The sequence below is a fragment of the Callorhinus ursinus genome, unplaced genomic scaffold (genome assembly GCF_003265705.2).
Source record: "Callorhinus ursinus isolate GAN/ISIS: 27379988/994484 unplaced genomic scaffold, GSC_fseal_2.0 scaffold102, whole genome shotgun sequence".
Taxonomy (NCBI): domain Eukaryota; kingdom Metazoa; phylum Chordata; class Mammalia; order Carnivora; family Otariidae; genus Callorhinus; species Callorhinus ursinus.
The window spans coordinates 598,635-612,855 of NW_027397164.1; the positions used below are offsets into that span (position 1 = coordinate 598,635).

The following is a 14,221-nucleotide window of genomic DNA, read 5'->3' on the forward strand; positions in this document are numbered from 1 at the left end:
TGGGGTCATTTTCTATTTCTTTATCTGAGGGCTGGTTCCATTGATATGTTCAGTTGGTGAAAACAACTGAACCCTTCACTTGTGTTTGCCTCATCTGCCTTTTTTATGTTTCAGTCAAAAGTTCACCAGAAAACAACAAAAATCCTAACATATCTTTTGAAAAAAATATTTTTTTAAAGATTTATTTATTTATTTTAGAGAGAGAGCGCGCAGCGGGTAGAGGCAGAGGGAGAGGGAGAGTACCAAGCAGACTCCTCGCTAAGCGTGGAGCCCCTGGGTGGGGAGGCTCGATCCCACTAACCCTAACCCTGAGATCACCACGTGAGCTGAAATCAAGAGCCCGATGCTTAACGGACTGAGCCACACAGGGGCGGCCCCCCCCAAAATCTTTTAAGTAATCTCTAGGACGAGCGTGGGGCTCGAACTCACCACCCGGACTGAGCCAGCTAGGCCCCCTGAAAGAATTTTAGTTGCAAAAATCCGGCTAAGTTTTTGAGAGCTGAACTTTTTTTCCTGTTTTCTTCTGGGCTCCTCTTCCTGTGCCTTAAGCCTGCACTGAATCCGTGCCTTCTTTGAAAGGCTTTCTGGCCTACCAAGGTCCCACACTACCTGGGGCCGCATTCTCGGGAGCACCCGGACGGTAACTAAATTGCCTCCTGTCTCCTGACTAGCCCTGAGTTGAACTTTTGGAGATCACAGAGACCAGTGCCTACTGATCCCGCTCAATGCACGTTACAGAGCAGTAATAAATCCAATCAGCCCTGGAGGCTGGGAGCGAGGCCGGAAGAACAAGCAGGCACGAGGGAAGCGCCGCTCTCATACTGCCCAGCTTGGCCCGCACGCCGGTCTTCCAGAGGTGAAGCCACGCCTTCCTTCTCCCAAGCACCTCCCCCAACCCCATACAGTCCCGCCCCTCACCCATGGGCTGCTTAGGCCCCGCCCAGTGAGCGTGGCCCCGCCCGCGGAGGGCGACAATCCCGCCAACAATAACTCCGCCTCTCCTTCCGCGGAGAAACCTGTCCCTTTTTAAAGAATACGTTTACGTCAGCCCGCCTTACGTAGACTAACGTCATCAGTGCAGAGCGCGGAGGCGGGACTTCCTGTCTCTGATTCAACCAGCTTCCGGGAGAAGCCGGAAGAGACGGGACCCTGCACAGAATCGGGGATAGCCAGCCCCTCCCCCGGCCCCTACGGAAAGGTGAGTCCATGGGCCGTCCTGGCGAAGTCAAAATACTTAGTCTGGCCGTTTCAGGTGAGGACCTCCTTCCCTATCCAGGCACAGTACCGGTCCAATCCCCCTTAATTTCCCATGACTCCCCGCGTACGCAAGCCCCGCCCCCACGTCCCCAGCCCCGCCCCGAAGTTTGAGGGGTGTGGATGGTTTGTGACCCCCTCACCGGACTCTACCCCTGTGGGCTGGGAGAACTGAGCTTGGCCGCCAGGGACCAGGTAGCCTTTCGTCTCGGGTGGGCCCACCGACTCCTCTCCAGCGCCGCGGGAATAGGGCCGCCCCACGCGGAGCCTTCGCCTCAGAAAGGGCAGGGTCGGGACCCCTCCTCACCGCGCGTCAGGGTCGCCCACAGACTGAGGAGACGCCAAAGGCCTCTGGGGCGGGAGACCAGGGGTCCTGCCCGGCCCCTGCCCACGAAAGTGCCCTGTGTCTGTGCCAGTCGTTTTCGCTTCTGTTCGCCGCAGTTTCCTTTTCTGTAAATCAGGGTTGGTGACATTAACCATCCTTACCATTAGGGGCTAGTTGTGGGAGCGATAAGTAATTGCTGCCATTTATTTATTGAACCATTGCAGTGTGCCAGACACTGTGCTAAGTATTTTGCTTCGATGATTTCCCGTCACCGTCAAAACAACCTTATGAGGTAGGTACTATTTTTAACCCCATTTTACTGATGAGAAAGCTGAGGCTCTGAGAAAGGTGTCCGAGGTTACAGAGCTAGCAAGGGGCAAGACCAGGATTATAGTTAGGTTTTTTGTTTTTTACTCCAGGACCCATGTTCTAAATAAGGATGTGGAAGCCATTCAGAGTTGATATGTTCCACAAATATTCTTTGAGCAGCTACTATGGCATTATGCTGGGCACTAGGGTACATAGAAAAATACACATGATCCTTGTCTGCCAGAAGTCTCGTAGAGAGAGAGGGACAGGTAGAAGAGTATAATGAAGTTTTACAGGTATTGTGAGAGTAGTCTGTTAATGATAATCATCATCAGATTGGATTTGCCCGGGGACAGCTGTGAAAGCTGCACATTCTCTGAGGGAAAGAGTGGGTACTCTAAGGTCCTTCCTGCCTTTCTAAGAAACTGCCAAGGGAGAAACTACACAGTACACGAAGAGAGATAGGGATATGGATTATGAGAGCTATTTTGGAATCTTTTCCAAATCTTTCCACTTAGTGGTTTTGCAGTTGCGAGCCTCTGGTGACCCAGGAGGGCGGTGTTTCTGGTGTCTGTCCTCCTTCGCTCCCTGGGACTTGTCAGAAGAGTTTCAGAGGTGGCAGACACGGGGCCTGCTGCATAATGTCTGCTGATGGCCCCTACAGATGTGTTCCTTTGGGGTGGTTTGACTGTGCTTCTGATGAGAAATTAATTTTTTGGTTCTTGACATCTGAACCTGAAAACGTGACCATGAATAAGGTAGGGTTCAAACGGGACAGTCTGGCAAGAGTGGCTGCACTATGCATCCAGAAGACCCTAAAATAAAATATTTCAGGCTTTTTGGTCTCTGAAGCCACCTTGGAGCCTTCTCAGGGGGCACAGTTGCTAAAGCAAGTGATAGAAATCCTAGAGAAACTCAGGGCTCAAAGAAGCAAATGTTTTCCCACCTACCAAAAAAGCAACAGCCGGTGGCAGCAGCAGTCGCCCCAACAAGGCCATGAGATTTTCCTGATGATCCATGCTCTTTGGGAGCTCGAAATGTGAGAGAGGAAAGATGTGGAACCTGAAAGCTAGTGTTTCACAGTAGAGGCAAAGGGTAAGTCCTTAGCTTTAGGTTCGGGGTCCAGAGGTAGGAAAGTTTGTTCCCCCTTCCATAGGACACTGAACTCCATTTTCTTTCAGGGCTGAGTCAGTTAGGACTGAAACAAGCTAGGAACCCAGTTGCAACGCCACGTACCCTGCTGATGCTATCCCCCTTTGTTCCTGCAGTGTCGACCCAGTCAGCAGCCAGGCCATGGAGCTCTCTGATGTCACCCTCATTGAGGGTGTGGGTAATGAGGTGACTGTGGTGGCAGGTGTGGTGGTGCTGATTCTAGCCTTGGTCCTAGCTTGGCTCTCTACCTACGTAGCAGACAGCGGTAGCAACCAGCTCCTGGGCACCATTGTGTCAGCTGGAGACACATCCGTCCTCCACCTGGGGCATGTGGACCATCTAGTAGCAGGCCAAGGCACCCCAGAGCCAACCGAACTCCCCCATCCATCCGAGGGTAATGATGAGAAGGCTGAAGAGGCTGGCGAAGGTGGGGGAGACTCCACAGGGGAGCCTGGAGCTGGGGGTGGTATTGAGCCGAGCCTTGAGCATCTGCTTGACATCCAAGGCCTTCCCAAAAGACAAGCGGGCCCAGAAAGCAGCAGTCCAGAGGCCCCTCTGAGATCTGAGGATAGCAGCTGCCTCCCTTCCAGCCCTGGCCTCATCAGTGTGCGGCTCAAATTCCTCAATGACACCGAGGAGCTGGCTGTGGCCAGGCCGGAGGATACTGTGGGTGCCCTGAAGAGGTGAGTGGACTGGAGAGTGCGAGGCTGCTCATACTCCTTGCCCTCAGCCCCTGGTCACCTGAGAGGAGGCTGGTATCCACCTGGGAGCAGTAGGGATGTATCAGGTCCAGCCCCCACTAGGGGTGGGTGGGATACTTCTTAGAAACTCACCCTTCAGTTCTTCCCTCATTGCCCTGTTTTGTTGGTCCAGGCCTGTTTGCCTTCTCATTCCTTGCCTTCTGTCTTTCCTTCTTTCCTTTCATCCTTCCAGTAAATACTTCCCTGGACAAGAAAGCCAGATGAAACTGATCTACCAGGGCCGTCTGCTGCAGGATCCGGCCCGCACACTGCGTTCCCTGAACATTACTGACAACTGTGTGATTCACTGCCACCGCTCACCCCCAGGGTCAGCTGTTCCAGGCCCGTCAGCCTCCCTGGCCCCCTCTTCAGCCACCGAACCCCCCAGCCTCGGCGTCAGTGTGGGCAGCCTCATGGTGCCTGTGTTTGTGGTGCTGTTGGGTGTGGTCTGGTACTTCCGTATCAATTACCGCCAGTTCTTCACAGCACCTGCCACGGTCTCCCTGGTGGGGGTCACTGTCTTCTTCAGCTTCCTAGTATTTGGGATGTATGGACGATAAGGACATAGGGGGAAAATGAAAGGCATGGTCTTCCTCCTTTATGGCCTCCCTCCTTTCCTGGCCAGAGCTGGGCCCAAGGGCTTGGGAGGGAGGGGTGGAAAGGATGTGGCAGGTCCTCCTCCATAGGACACAGGAGGCAGGTACAGGGCCTCCACTTCACGTCCACAAGGGTACAGACATCCCATCTCTGTGCAAGCACAACTCAGGTAGAAACGAGGATGTCATCATCTTTCCCTTTTAGGGTCCTAAAGTTCAGAGCTGAGCTGGTAGCCCAGCCCGCTGGGGGAGCCTGGGCTCCGAGGATTCCCTCCCAGCTGTGGCCCTAGCTCTTTCCATTGTCCTGCATGTCTGCTCCTCAGTACCCAGGGCCGCCTGCCAGGGCAGCTCAGCATGGCCCCAGCATACTTCTGGAGGGAGCCCGGAGTATTTTTCTGTTTCTTAAGGGAATATCCATCTTTTGAGACTAGAAGTCACGCAGCAGGAATGAAGGTCGTGTCTGCTTTCTATATAGGCACCTAGCCACCTCTACCTTCTCCCTCCACCCCTGTAGCAGGAATAGGATGTTCTCTGTGTTCTGGATAGTTTCCAGTGTTCTCCCCTTTTTTGAAAGCACTTTGCTTTTTTTTTCTTTTTTTAATAGTCCTTTATAGAGCTCAGTCAGAAAGGGGATTGGGGCACAAAGCCAAGCCCCCAGCATTGGGAGAGGCCAAGCCACAGCTGCTGCTACCCTAGGCCTAAGGCTGTAAGCGAGAGACAGCTCTGGCCCTCAGCCAGTGTCCTGCCCTGCCCAGCGCCAAGGACGAGCTCTGGGTATGGAGCCCTGGGCCCCAGGCCCTTGCCTCTGGGGTTCTTGGATGGAGGGTCAGTGTCTGTGACTAAATAAAGTTCCATTTTGTGGCTGTGGAGCCTCCTTCTGTGACATTAAGAGAATGGCTTTGCTCTGCCCGCCCCCCCCCCCATCAACATGGTAATGAGGGTGGGTAGGCCGGGCTACCAACGGGAGATGCAGTTTATTTACACCAGCAGCCATGGGGGCAGGGGAAATACACAGCGTTTACAAAGTTAGCTACCTGTACAGGATGGATTACATATGCAAAAATAAAAATCTCAAGACCACAGGACAGCGTGAGCCCCTCCCCCCTCCCCCAATGACCCCAGCATGCGGTAATGCCAGGCGGGTGGCCCCTGGGCATGCGGGGGGGAGTGATGCATGGAAGGAAAAGCCACCGGCCATGGAAATTAGTACAGAACCCCCCCCACACACACTCAGACACATGATAGGATACAGGGTGGACGACACCTAGCCGGGGTGGGAAGGATGGGATTGAAACCCACACAGCCTGCTGTTCGAGGGAGGGGAGTGGGGAGCTCCTAGCCCCTGTTCAACTACATGGTAGGGGGGGGCACACTCTCCCCAGAAGGAAAGGGGTTTGCTCCCTCAGGGTCCCTGCTGGACCAAGCCCATCTCTTACCCAGCTTGGGCAGGGGGCTCTGCCCTGAGGGCGGGCCAAGGAACAATGGGGAAGTGGATGTGGACAAACCAGTTCCCAAACTACTTCCCACTTCTCCCTCCTCTAACCAGAGGGGGGGAAAGGAAGAGGCCAGAGGGGAAAGGGTATGGTAGGGCCTGAGCTGCAGCTGCCTCTCAGAAGGGAGAATGGCCCATGGCCTTCCTCCCTTCACCTTCAACCCACTCCCAAGACTTCATTTGGAAGCAGGCTGGAGGCTGGCTGAAATCCTCCTTTCCCTCTGGCTTCCCCTTAGAGGGAGAAGACATTGGAGGGTCAAGAACAGAGGAGCCCAGGCCCCAGGATTTATTCTAACTCCTGCCAAAATCTGTTTGGCTTTTTAAAAAATAATCACAATTCTTGGGTTAAAAACCAATTTGTAACCAGGCATCAGCCACAATCAACAACCACCCCAGGGGGAGATTGGGGTTACAGACAGGGTACTGCAGCCCTATCTCTCGTTGTTCCCTTAACCCTCTAGGGTCCCTAACCCAAATCAGTCCAACCAGTCCTGGGTACTAGCTACCCAAATGTGGGATGGCTCCTCCTGGGAAGAGGGCAGGGTTCACATCCAGCAAATGCCAGAGAACATGGCTCAGGGTCAACTCCATCCCTGTGTCAGTCAGCTCTGCTCCTAGCCCAGACTGTAGTCCTCCAGCTCGGCTCCTGGGAGCGATGGTGCCCACGTGGAGGTGGGACGGTACATCTCTTCGGGATGTAGACCAGGCAGGTGGGCACACTGGCATGAGAGTCCCACAGAGGGGCAATGCCTAGGCACGACACCCCTCTACTGACAACCCAGAGCACAGAGACTAGCCTCTACCCACCCCAACTCCTAGCAAAGGGGGAGAGGTAAAAGATCAGGATTTTCCTCAGAGCCCCAAACCACAAGTACAGAATAAATAACTTAAAAGCGGCTAAGGAAGGGGAAACAGGGCAGGCTTCAGAGGCAGGAGCATCGAGAGAGGAACTGAAGCTGGTCAAGGTGAAGGAGGGGGGTAGCAAGCAGCAGTTGGGAACTTGGACTGCCCTGCTAGGGCAGCGGGGCAGGGTAGGCGGGAGGAACATGGGGCCACCCCAGGAGGGTGAGGCTGGGCCCCTTCCTGGGGCAGGGAATGAGGTAAGAAAACATTTCAAATAAAGCAGCACCGTTCCCTCTCACCTTGGGGCCCCACTCCTCACCAGCCCTGGGTCAGGGAGGAAAGGTAGGGGGGGGAGTCATTTTGATACACAGCTCCCTCTTCCTACCCTCCCCTTGCCCCTTCCTTGAAGCTGCAGAGGCTGGAGGCCCTTTCCTGGCACCCAACAACAAAAGGACAGCTCCTGCTGCCAAGGAGGCCCATGGGGACTGAGGGGAAAGGGCTGCCCCTATTGGGGGGCAGGGAAGGCGGTGGCAGCTCTGGACTCCCACCTCAGCAGACAGTTTGCTGTGCCTGCCTACCCCTGGGATTGGGGGCATTTGATAGGATTCTGCACACAGACAGGACACACCCAGCCCTGCCCCTCAGCTCCAAGCACCGGACCCATTCACATTGCTGAGGGCAGCTGGGGGAGGCCCCCTCCAGGCTCAGCTTCCAACCCACAGCCTCCCGGGTAGCCACGATGCTTCTCGGCAGGGCTTAGTCCAGTTCCTGGGGTGGGGGGCAGGCAGTGCCCTGGCACAGTGCCCAGGTCAGGCCCCTGGCCTAGCTGGACATCCAGTAACTCACAGAATAAATAGGAAAACCGCCTCCCCACCAAACTTATGTCCAAGGCATAATATGTCCAGGTCTGAGTCCTGCATGCCAAGGGGTCGTGCTCCATTGCAGAGGACCCTGACACCCCCCAGGGGTGCATAATTGGATCCTCTGCCTGCCTGGCCCACCAAGCCTCCCAAGCCCAAACCCCCAGCAGCCGTCCATTTGCCAGGCTTTGCCACCTGGGTGGGGGTTGGGAGAGAGGGCTCTGCTCAGCCAAAGGCTATCCCTTGCACCCAAGTCAGTTGATGTCATCGTAGATGCTGGGCGTCGGGGGTGCCGGTGGCTTTGGCTTCTTCTTCTTGTTGGAGCCTAGGCTGGAGGCAGTCCCTACCAGGCTCAGATGGGATTTCTTTTTCTTGGTTTTCCGTGACTCAGAGCTGTTGGTACCTAAACAGAAAGAGGCACCAGGGATGAGAGTTGGGCTGTGTCAGGAGAACACAGGTGTCCCCACAACCCTGGCTTCGGGCAGAGAGCCCGTGGGGCCCAGATGTATCACCTACCTAGACCCCATCCCTGATTCTCACTCGTCTTGGAGGAGCCTGAATCAGAGGGTGAGAGATCAGAGGAGCCGTCCCACTGAAGCCGGCTGATCAGGGCCTGGCTGTCAGTCATGTCAAAGCTGTCATTATCCAGGGAACTCTCGACCTCTGGAAGGACGCTGGAAAGGGGAGGGGTCAAAGAAGGGCTTTAGGGATACCAACATCATTCTAATCTTCCACAACCCACCACCCTCCTTGGAGGGTCCCTTACACCGAGGGTCCGAGGAAGTAAATCCGCACGGCTCGCCGCTGCTCATCTGTGTGCTGGGGGCAGCGCAGGGACCTGGTGGGGAGAGAATTAATCAGAGCCTGACAAGGCAAGAAAGGGTCTGAGGACCTCAGGTGAAGCCCCTTTTCCTCAGCAGAGGCGGGAGGAATGGACTCAGACAGGGAAGGGAAAAACAGAGTGCCCCGAGATTGTGGCCCAAGGCCTGACCATGAGAGGAGGGAGGAGAAGGGTGGGAGCCCCACTGCCCAAGTCCAAGGGTACACCCATGCCCAGAGTGAGTGTGCAGCAGGGCCCCCGGCCCCCTTTCTAGGTTCTGAGCTCACCTTGTGCACATCTTCTTGGTGTGTTCAGAAATCACCCCACATTGCTGGAAGAGGAATAGAAGCTGAAAGGAGGGACGGAGGGAGCCTACTCTAAACACTAGATATTCTCTTCTGTACAAATGCTGCATCGCACAAACAGAAGTGGCCCCACGGTGTCCAGGACAGTCCCAGACCACCACTGGCCAGGAAGCCTGATTCCAAAGAGAGCGAGCTACGTGGCCCTGACTGCTGTCACCAGCCCCCTCCGGGGATGTGACCACTGCCTGTGGCTCCAGCCCACTCCCAAGGGCCTCCCCTTCCCTGGTCTCTCACCGTGGTGAGCAGGTTCCGCAGCTCGTCCGGCCCCAGGGTCTCGTAGCTGATCCCAGTTGAGTTGTTATACTGGGGGAGAACCAAAGGTACAGGTCAGACAAGAGGCAGCCCCAGAGGGGGGGGGGGGAAGGGCCGGATGGGTGGGAGGAACCAGTCTCTCTCATCTATCTCTACGTGGGAGGGCCTACGACCGGCCCAGCGGTTTTCCAGCGATTCTGCCCATCCCACCGGCACGTCGGGGAGGGGCTGGGACCCAGCAAGAACGTAAGTATGCAAGACCGGAATACCCCATCTAGTGCTTCCGGCATCGGCATCGGCATTCTGATCCCTACCTGTCCAAATCCCACCCAGCTCACAGCAAGGAAAACAAAAGAAAACCTGAGAGGGGCAGCACCTACTCACCTTAAAAGGATCCGAATTGCTAAGTTCCCCTGAAGAAGAAAAAAGAAGGGGAAGGGTGTTTGATGCAGAGGTACAGACAGAGAACCCTGAAAATAACCAGAGAGGAAGTGGGGGTGACAGAAGGATCACAGGCCCTCCCTCAATACCCGTCCCCCTTAGCCCCCCACCTCCACCCGCCAGCAACGAGTCCCAGCAGACGCAGCTAGAACCACCCCCATCATTCAAGCCCCACTTACCATTTTTGTGTTTTAAAGACTTGGATCTTCGAGGGGAATTGGGGTTCTGGAATGGGAGATACCACAGCTTTGGGGAAAGGGTAACGATAAAGGGGAGCCGAGAACCCAGGGAAGGAAAAAAGATTTGACAAAGAAACATCCTCAAATTCCTACTCTTCCTCCCCAGTAAGAGGCCCACCTACCCATATTCCCTCCTCCCCTACTCCCCCAAGGCCTCCGCTGCCCTCCTGCCCACCACAGACACCCTCATCCCAAAACCCAGAGAGGCACCCCATGGACCTCAGACTTGAGTCAAGATACCAGAGGACTCCCTGCCCAAAGGGGAGGGTATCTGTCCTTCGCCCAAATTTCCCTCATGCTCGCCCCGGCTCTCACCTTGTCTGATTTTCTCTTCTTGGCTGAAGAAGACAAAAACAAGAGGGCAGGGTCACTTTCAGTTCTCGATCTAAGGACCCCTCCCCATGGAAACGCACAAAGCTACATTCTCCCCTTCTCATTCAACATAACAGCTTGTGACCCTTATGTACCCAATTCCCACTTGCTCACCTCACCCCGATGCCCACCCACCCCAGCTTCCCCAGATCCCCAAACACCTTTCTTCTCTGAGCCATAGGACCAGTCGTTGTCATTGATGTCATCGTTATCCTCTTGGTCACTCTCGGACTTGTTCATATTGTTGCTATTGGCAATCCTGCCAACGGGAGTGAAGACAAAGGGTCAAGGCGGCCACCTCTCTCTGCTCCCGGCCACAGAGGCCAAGCACGTGCCACCCTCTGTGCCCTACCAAGGCCCCAACGCCGCGGCACAGGGTACGAGAGACGAGCCCAGCAGCTCTGGGTCTAGCAGCGGCAGAAGCCCGAAGCCCTCACCGGCGGTTGGCGATGCGGCTGCTGTTCCGGCCCATTCCCAGGCACTTCTCCAGATGGGGAGCGAAGCGGGAGGCAGCAATACTGCGGCTGCAATTGGGGCAGACACACTCCTTGCTCTTCCACTGGTTGAAAACCTGTCCAAAGATGTCCAACCCCGGCTGGTCCACGATCTCTGGGGACAGGAGAGGCGTGGCGATCAGGGCGGGCAGGGGACCCTCACCTCTTGTTTCCCCGCCCGTGGCCTCTTGAAACCCCCTGCCTAGGCTCACAGGAGCTCCAGGCGCTATATCTGGTGCAGTTTCCAGAGGAGGAACTTCCAAGGATCCCCGGGGCAGGGGCCGGACGGCTCTCCTTCAACCCTGAAGCTCACCAAAATCCTTCATGCTATCAGGGTCCGTGTCGTCCAGGAAGAAGTAGCCACACTTGACAGCCCGGTGTACCTCGAAGCAGAATCCCAAACAAGAATCCTCGACCAGGTCCGCGTATATCTCCTGAGCTATGGCCTGGGCCCAGGGGAGAACATCCGTGGTCAGGAGAGTCATGGCCCCCTGGACTGAGAGCAACTCTCACCAACCAAACCTGTCAATTCGCCCTGGCCAAAGACAATGCTTTCTTTGCCATTTTCCCCATCTTGACTTCGCGTCCTTTCTTCTTCCAGATCCTTGGGCCTTTTCAGCTGGCTATTCCCTTTAAGGAACCAGGCTGACTACCCAAATTCCTCTTTGGTGTGAATGCCAGATATAGCGACGTAGAGACATCAAGAGAAAGAACTAGAGGCACACGTGGGGGAGCCCTCACCTCTAGTTTGCTGTTATCCAGGCCAGACAAAGACATTTCCTCCATTTTCATTTGTAAACTCTTGTGGAGACGGCGCTCTGACTGCTCATAGCACAGCGGGCGGCAACACGGCTGCACACATGGGGGTGGGGGGGTGTTGGTGTGAGTCCAAGGCACCTCTGAAGACTGCCACCTTCTCTCTGCACCTCACTGCCCAGAGCTTAATCCTGGCATCAGGATATACACCTCCCCAAGGCCTAGGCTCACTAAGTCTGGATGGTCCTTCAGGGCCTGAAACCCAAAGGCGGCCTAGTCCTTCCCAGGACTGAACTCGGGCCCTGGACTCTGCTACCAGTCAAAGTCTGGGTCTATAGGAGGCAGCAGCTCACCCCAGGTCCCCCAAAACTCAAACCCCTCTTTGATACCCATGGTGCAATGCAGCAGGGGGAGGAGAAGGAACTCTAAGGCCTCAAAGCAAACCCACAGGGTGTGGCAAAGAACTGCACAGACTCCTAAATACACCCCCCCCTTCTCTAGGCTCTCCTCAGAGTCACCTCTGCTTTCAGCCAGGATGTCCACTTGGGGGGGTACTGCTACCAGAAGTAGGAATGGCCCTAAGAACCCTACAACCTTCACCCCACTCTGTCTTCCCTGGAAATAAGCCTGTGACTACAGAAGGGGAGCAGAACCCACAGAAACCTAGAGCTGAAGGAGCATTTCTAGCCACCATGAGCAAGAAGAGGGGATAGAGCCCGGTTGGGATGGCATGCCGGGAGTGGGCACTCCCCTTACCTGTTCTCCTTTTAGATAACCACCCTCCCTCCCTCAGGACCAGCCCGGAAGTCTCTCCAAGAGCCCCAAAGTCCAGGAATCCCCACCAAAGGATTCAGAAACAGCGCCCACAGTCCGGGGCCCCTCTGAACGGTGGGTACGAGTTTAAGGAGCTGCCGGCCTAGAGTGGGGTGGGGACTGACAAATGAGCCAGGGGCACTGGGGAGGGTAGGAGGCCGGGCCTCGGCTCTTCCCCCGTCCCTGCGGCACTGCTGCTGCATCATACCGACTGGGGGGAGGAGAGCCGAGCCGCCCGAGGCCGGCGCCGGTCCGGGACAGACCGACCCCTAGAGAGTGGGCAGAGTGGGACGCGTCCCGGCCCCTCTCCTTCCCCGCCCGCCGACAGCCCCAGCCGGCCGGGGAGAGGAGTCCGGGAGGGTGTCTCTATTGTCCCGGGGGCTGGGGCCTGGCTCCCTAACAAAGGCCCCTCGCCCCCTCCCCGGCCGGCCCTGCCCCGCCCAGGGGGGGACCCAGACAGGGGGAGAGCTGGGGGCCCGGGCCGGGCCGGGAAGCCGGGGGAAGCCGGGCGTTTCCGCGTCGGCCCGGGGGGAGGGGAAGGGGCGCTGACCCAGACCTGGGGGGAGGGGGCCCAAGCCCCGCCTCGGGCCCCGCCCCCCGCCCCCCGCAGGCCCCTCCCCCGTCCCCGTCTCCGTCCCGTACTCACCCCGCCCGGGGGGCCGCGCCGGGGCCCGGCGGCCTCTCAGGGCCGCGTCCTCCGGCGGCGGCGGCGGCGGCGGCTGCTCCGGAGCCCCATGTCCGTCGGTCCGTCCTCGCCTCTCCCCGGGGCCCAGGGCCCGGGGCCGGGGGGTCGGGCCGCCCCCCCGCCTCGCCGCCTCACCGGGCGGCCATGGCCCCTTCCCCTCCCTTCTCGTCCCGTCGCCGCCTCCTCCTCCTCACCTCACCCCGCCCGCGCGCAGTCCGCGCGCCGTCCGCGCGCCCCTCCCCCCGCCCCCCACTCCAGCCCGCCTCTCCCGGGCGGGGGGTGCGGCGCGAGCCCGGAGCGCGCGCGCGTGCCGCGACCGGAGGATGGATGGATGGAGCGAGCGAGAACGCGAGCGTGCGCGCGCGCGCCCCTCTCCCCCTCCCTCCGCGCGGGCGCGAGGCCAAGCGCGAGCGCGCTCCAACCTCCTCCTCTTCCTCCTCCCGCCCCTCTTCAACACCCCGCCCCCGCCCTCCCTTCCTCTTCCTTCTTTCGCTTTCGCGCGCCCAGCGACTGCTCGCGCCTGCTAGAAGGGCCCGAGCGCGTGCATCTGCCCCGCGGCCGCAGCTCGGCAGCATTTGCTCCAGGGGGCGGGGACCGGGCGGGGAGGAGGGGCGCCACGCCGCCGTCCAAAGTACCGGCGGACGGGGACGGGGGCGGGGAGATGGGCGGGGCCTTCGGGAGCAACCTCGGCCAATCGCCGTCTCGCCTCGGTCCGGCCGGCCCAATAGGATAGCGGTGGGTGGAGCGACGTTCAAGGTGAGGTGCGCGGTGCGCTGGGGGCGGAGACGTTGTGCCGTCCCGGCCGGCTCCGGGGCGGGGGCAGCGGGTGGCGTCGAAAGAGAGCGCCGGCTCCCAGCCGAGCCTGGGACGCCTTCCGGCCCAGGATCCCCCGCCCTTCCCTCGGGGCTCCCAGCTCTTCCCCCCCCCACCCCGCCTCCGGGCGCCCCCACGCCGGCATTTACCCCGTAGCGTGCAGCCACTTCTCTGAAGAGGCCGGAGTTGAAGTGGGGCTCTGGGAGCACCTCAGAGCAGAAAACCTATGGAGCCAAAGGCGCTCGTCCGAGCCTCCGTTCCCCTGTTTCTGGGCGGGTCTCAGCCCACTCCAGGCCTGCGAGCCAACGAACGCCCGAGATGAGGGTCCTCCGCTGAGGGCGGAGGCCGAGCTGTGCCCTTCTGAGCGGAGCGCCCTCCCCGCCCTCAGCCTAATATAGATCCCACACCTGCTCGGCTTTCGGGCTTCCGGAACCCACGCTGGACCCCCCACCTCTCGGACAGCCTGCCCGGCACTAGCCAGACCCTTCCCCCGACCCCGCGCTACTCCCCTGGGTGTGCCCGGATCCGCGCGCTCTCACAGTCCCGCTTTACCTTCTGAAGGAAAGGGCCTTTCCTAGCCGCAACCAATGCCCAGACTGG

At 58.2% G+C, this 14,221-nt stretch overlaps 2 protein-coding genes across 10 annotated transcripts; one reads left to right on the forward strand and one right to left on the reverse strand.

The window, feature by feature from the left end:
* The first annotated feature begins 1,105 nt into the window (after positions 1–1,105).
* TMUB2 (transmembrane and ubiquitin like domain containing 2) lies at positions 1,106–5,245 on the forward strand. Of its 5 annotated transcripts, none has more exons than XM_025861768.2 (4): positions 1,106–1,198; positions 1,804–1,871; positions 3,157–3,723; positions 3,974–5,245. In XM_025861768.2, the coding sequence occupies exons 2-4, from the start codon at positions 1,837–1,839 to the stop codon at positions 4,338–4,340; spliced, it is 969 nt and encodes a 322-aa protein (XP_025717553.1). In that variant the 5' UTR covers positions 1,106–1,198; positions 1,804–1,836; the 3' UTR covers positions 4,341–5,245. The 5 variants fall into 5 exon arrangements, with proteins under 5 accessions (XP_025717553.1, XP_025717554.1, XP_025717557.1 ...); XM_025861772.2 differs by having other exon boundaries at positions 1,122–1,252; XM_025861767.2 differs by lacking the exon at positions 1,106–1,198 and adding an exon at positions 1,341–1,449.
* Positions 5,246–5,331: 86 nt separating this feature from the next.
* Positions 5,332–12,952, reverse strand: ATXN7L3 (ataxin 7 like 3). 5 transcript variants are annotated; one of them, XM_025861762.2, is made up of 13 exons: positions 12,770–12,952; positions 11,296–11,406; positions 10,868–11,000; positions 10,498–10,669; positions 10,222–10,319; positions 10,004–10,026; positions 9,629–9,695; positions 9,393–9,478; positions 8,991–9,059; positions 8,679–8,722; positions 8,338–8,409; positions 8,088–8,245; positions 5,332–7,974 (listed from the first exon to the last, which is right to left on the reverse strand). In XM_025861762.2, the coding sequence occupies exons 2-13, from the start codon at positions 11,344–11,346 to the stop codon at positions 7,826–7,828; spliced, it is 1,122 nt and encodes a 373-aa protein (XP_025717547.1). In that variant the 5' UTR covers positions 11,347–11,406; positions 12,770–12,952; the 3' UTR covers positions 5,332–7,825. The 5 variants fall into 5 exon arrangements, with proteins under 5 accessions (XP_025717547.1, XP_025717549.1, XP_025717550.1 ...); XM_025861764.2 differs by having other exon boundaries at positions 9,629–9,674; positions 12,770–12,947; XM_025861765.2 differs by having other exon boundaries at positions 9,393–9,421; positions 12,770–12,944.
* Between the last annotated feature and the right edge of the window lie 1,269 nt (positions 12,953–14,221).

What these genes read in the sequence shown, in the direction of transcription:
- ATXN7L3 (XM_025861762.2), bottom strand. Translation starts at nt 11,346, where the DNA reads ATGAAAATGGAGGAAATGTCTTTGTCTGGCCTGGATAACAGCAAACTA. An exon ending in AGAAGAGAAAATCAGACAAG is followed by an intron (nt 9,696 to 10,003) that starts GTGAGAGCCGGG and finishes CTTTCCCCAAAG; the next exon opens with CTGTGGTATCTCCCATTCCA. An exon ending in TACTTCCTCGGACCCTCGGT is followed by an intron (nt 8,246 to 8,337) that starts GTAAGGGACCCT and finishes TCCCCTTTCCAG; the next exon opens with CGTCCTTCCAGAGGTCGAGA.
- TMUB2 (XM_025861767.2), top strand. Translation starts at nt 1,378, where the DNA reads ATGGTTTGTGACCCCCTCACCGGACTCTACCCCTGTGGGCTGGGAGAA. An exon ending in GCTTGGCCGCCAGGGACCAG is followed by an intron (nt 1,450 to 1,803) that starts GTAGCCTTTCGT and finishes GAACCATTGCAG; the next exon opens with TGTGCCAGACACTGTGCTAA. An exon ending in ACTGTGGGTGCCCTGAAGAG is followed by an intron (nt 3,724 to 3,973) that starts GTGAGTGGACTG and finishes TCATCCTTCCAG; the next exon opens with TAAATACTTCCCTGGACAAG.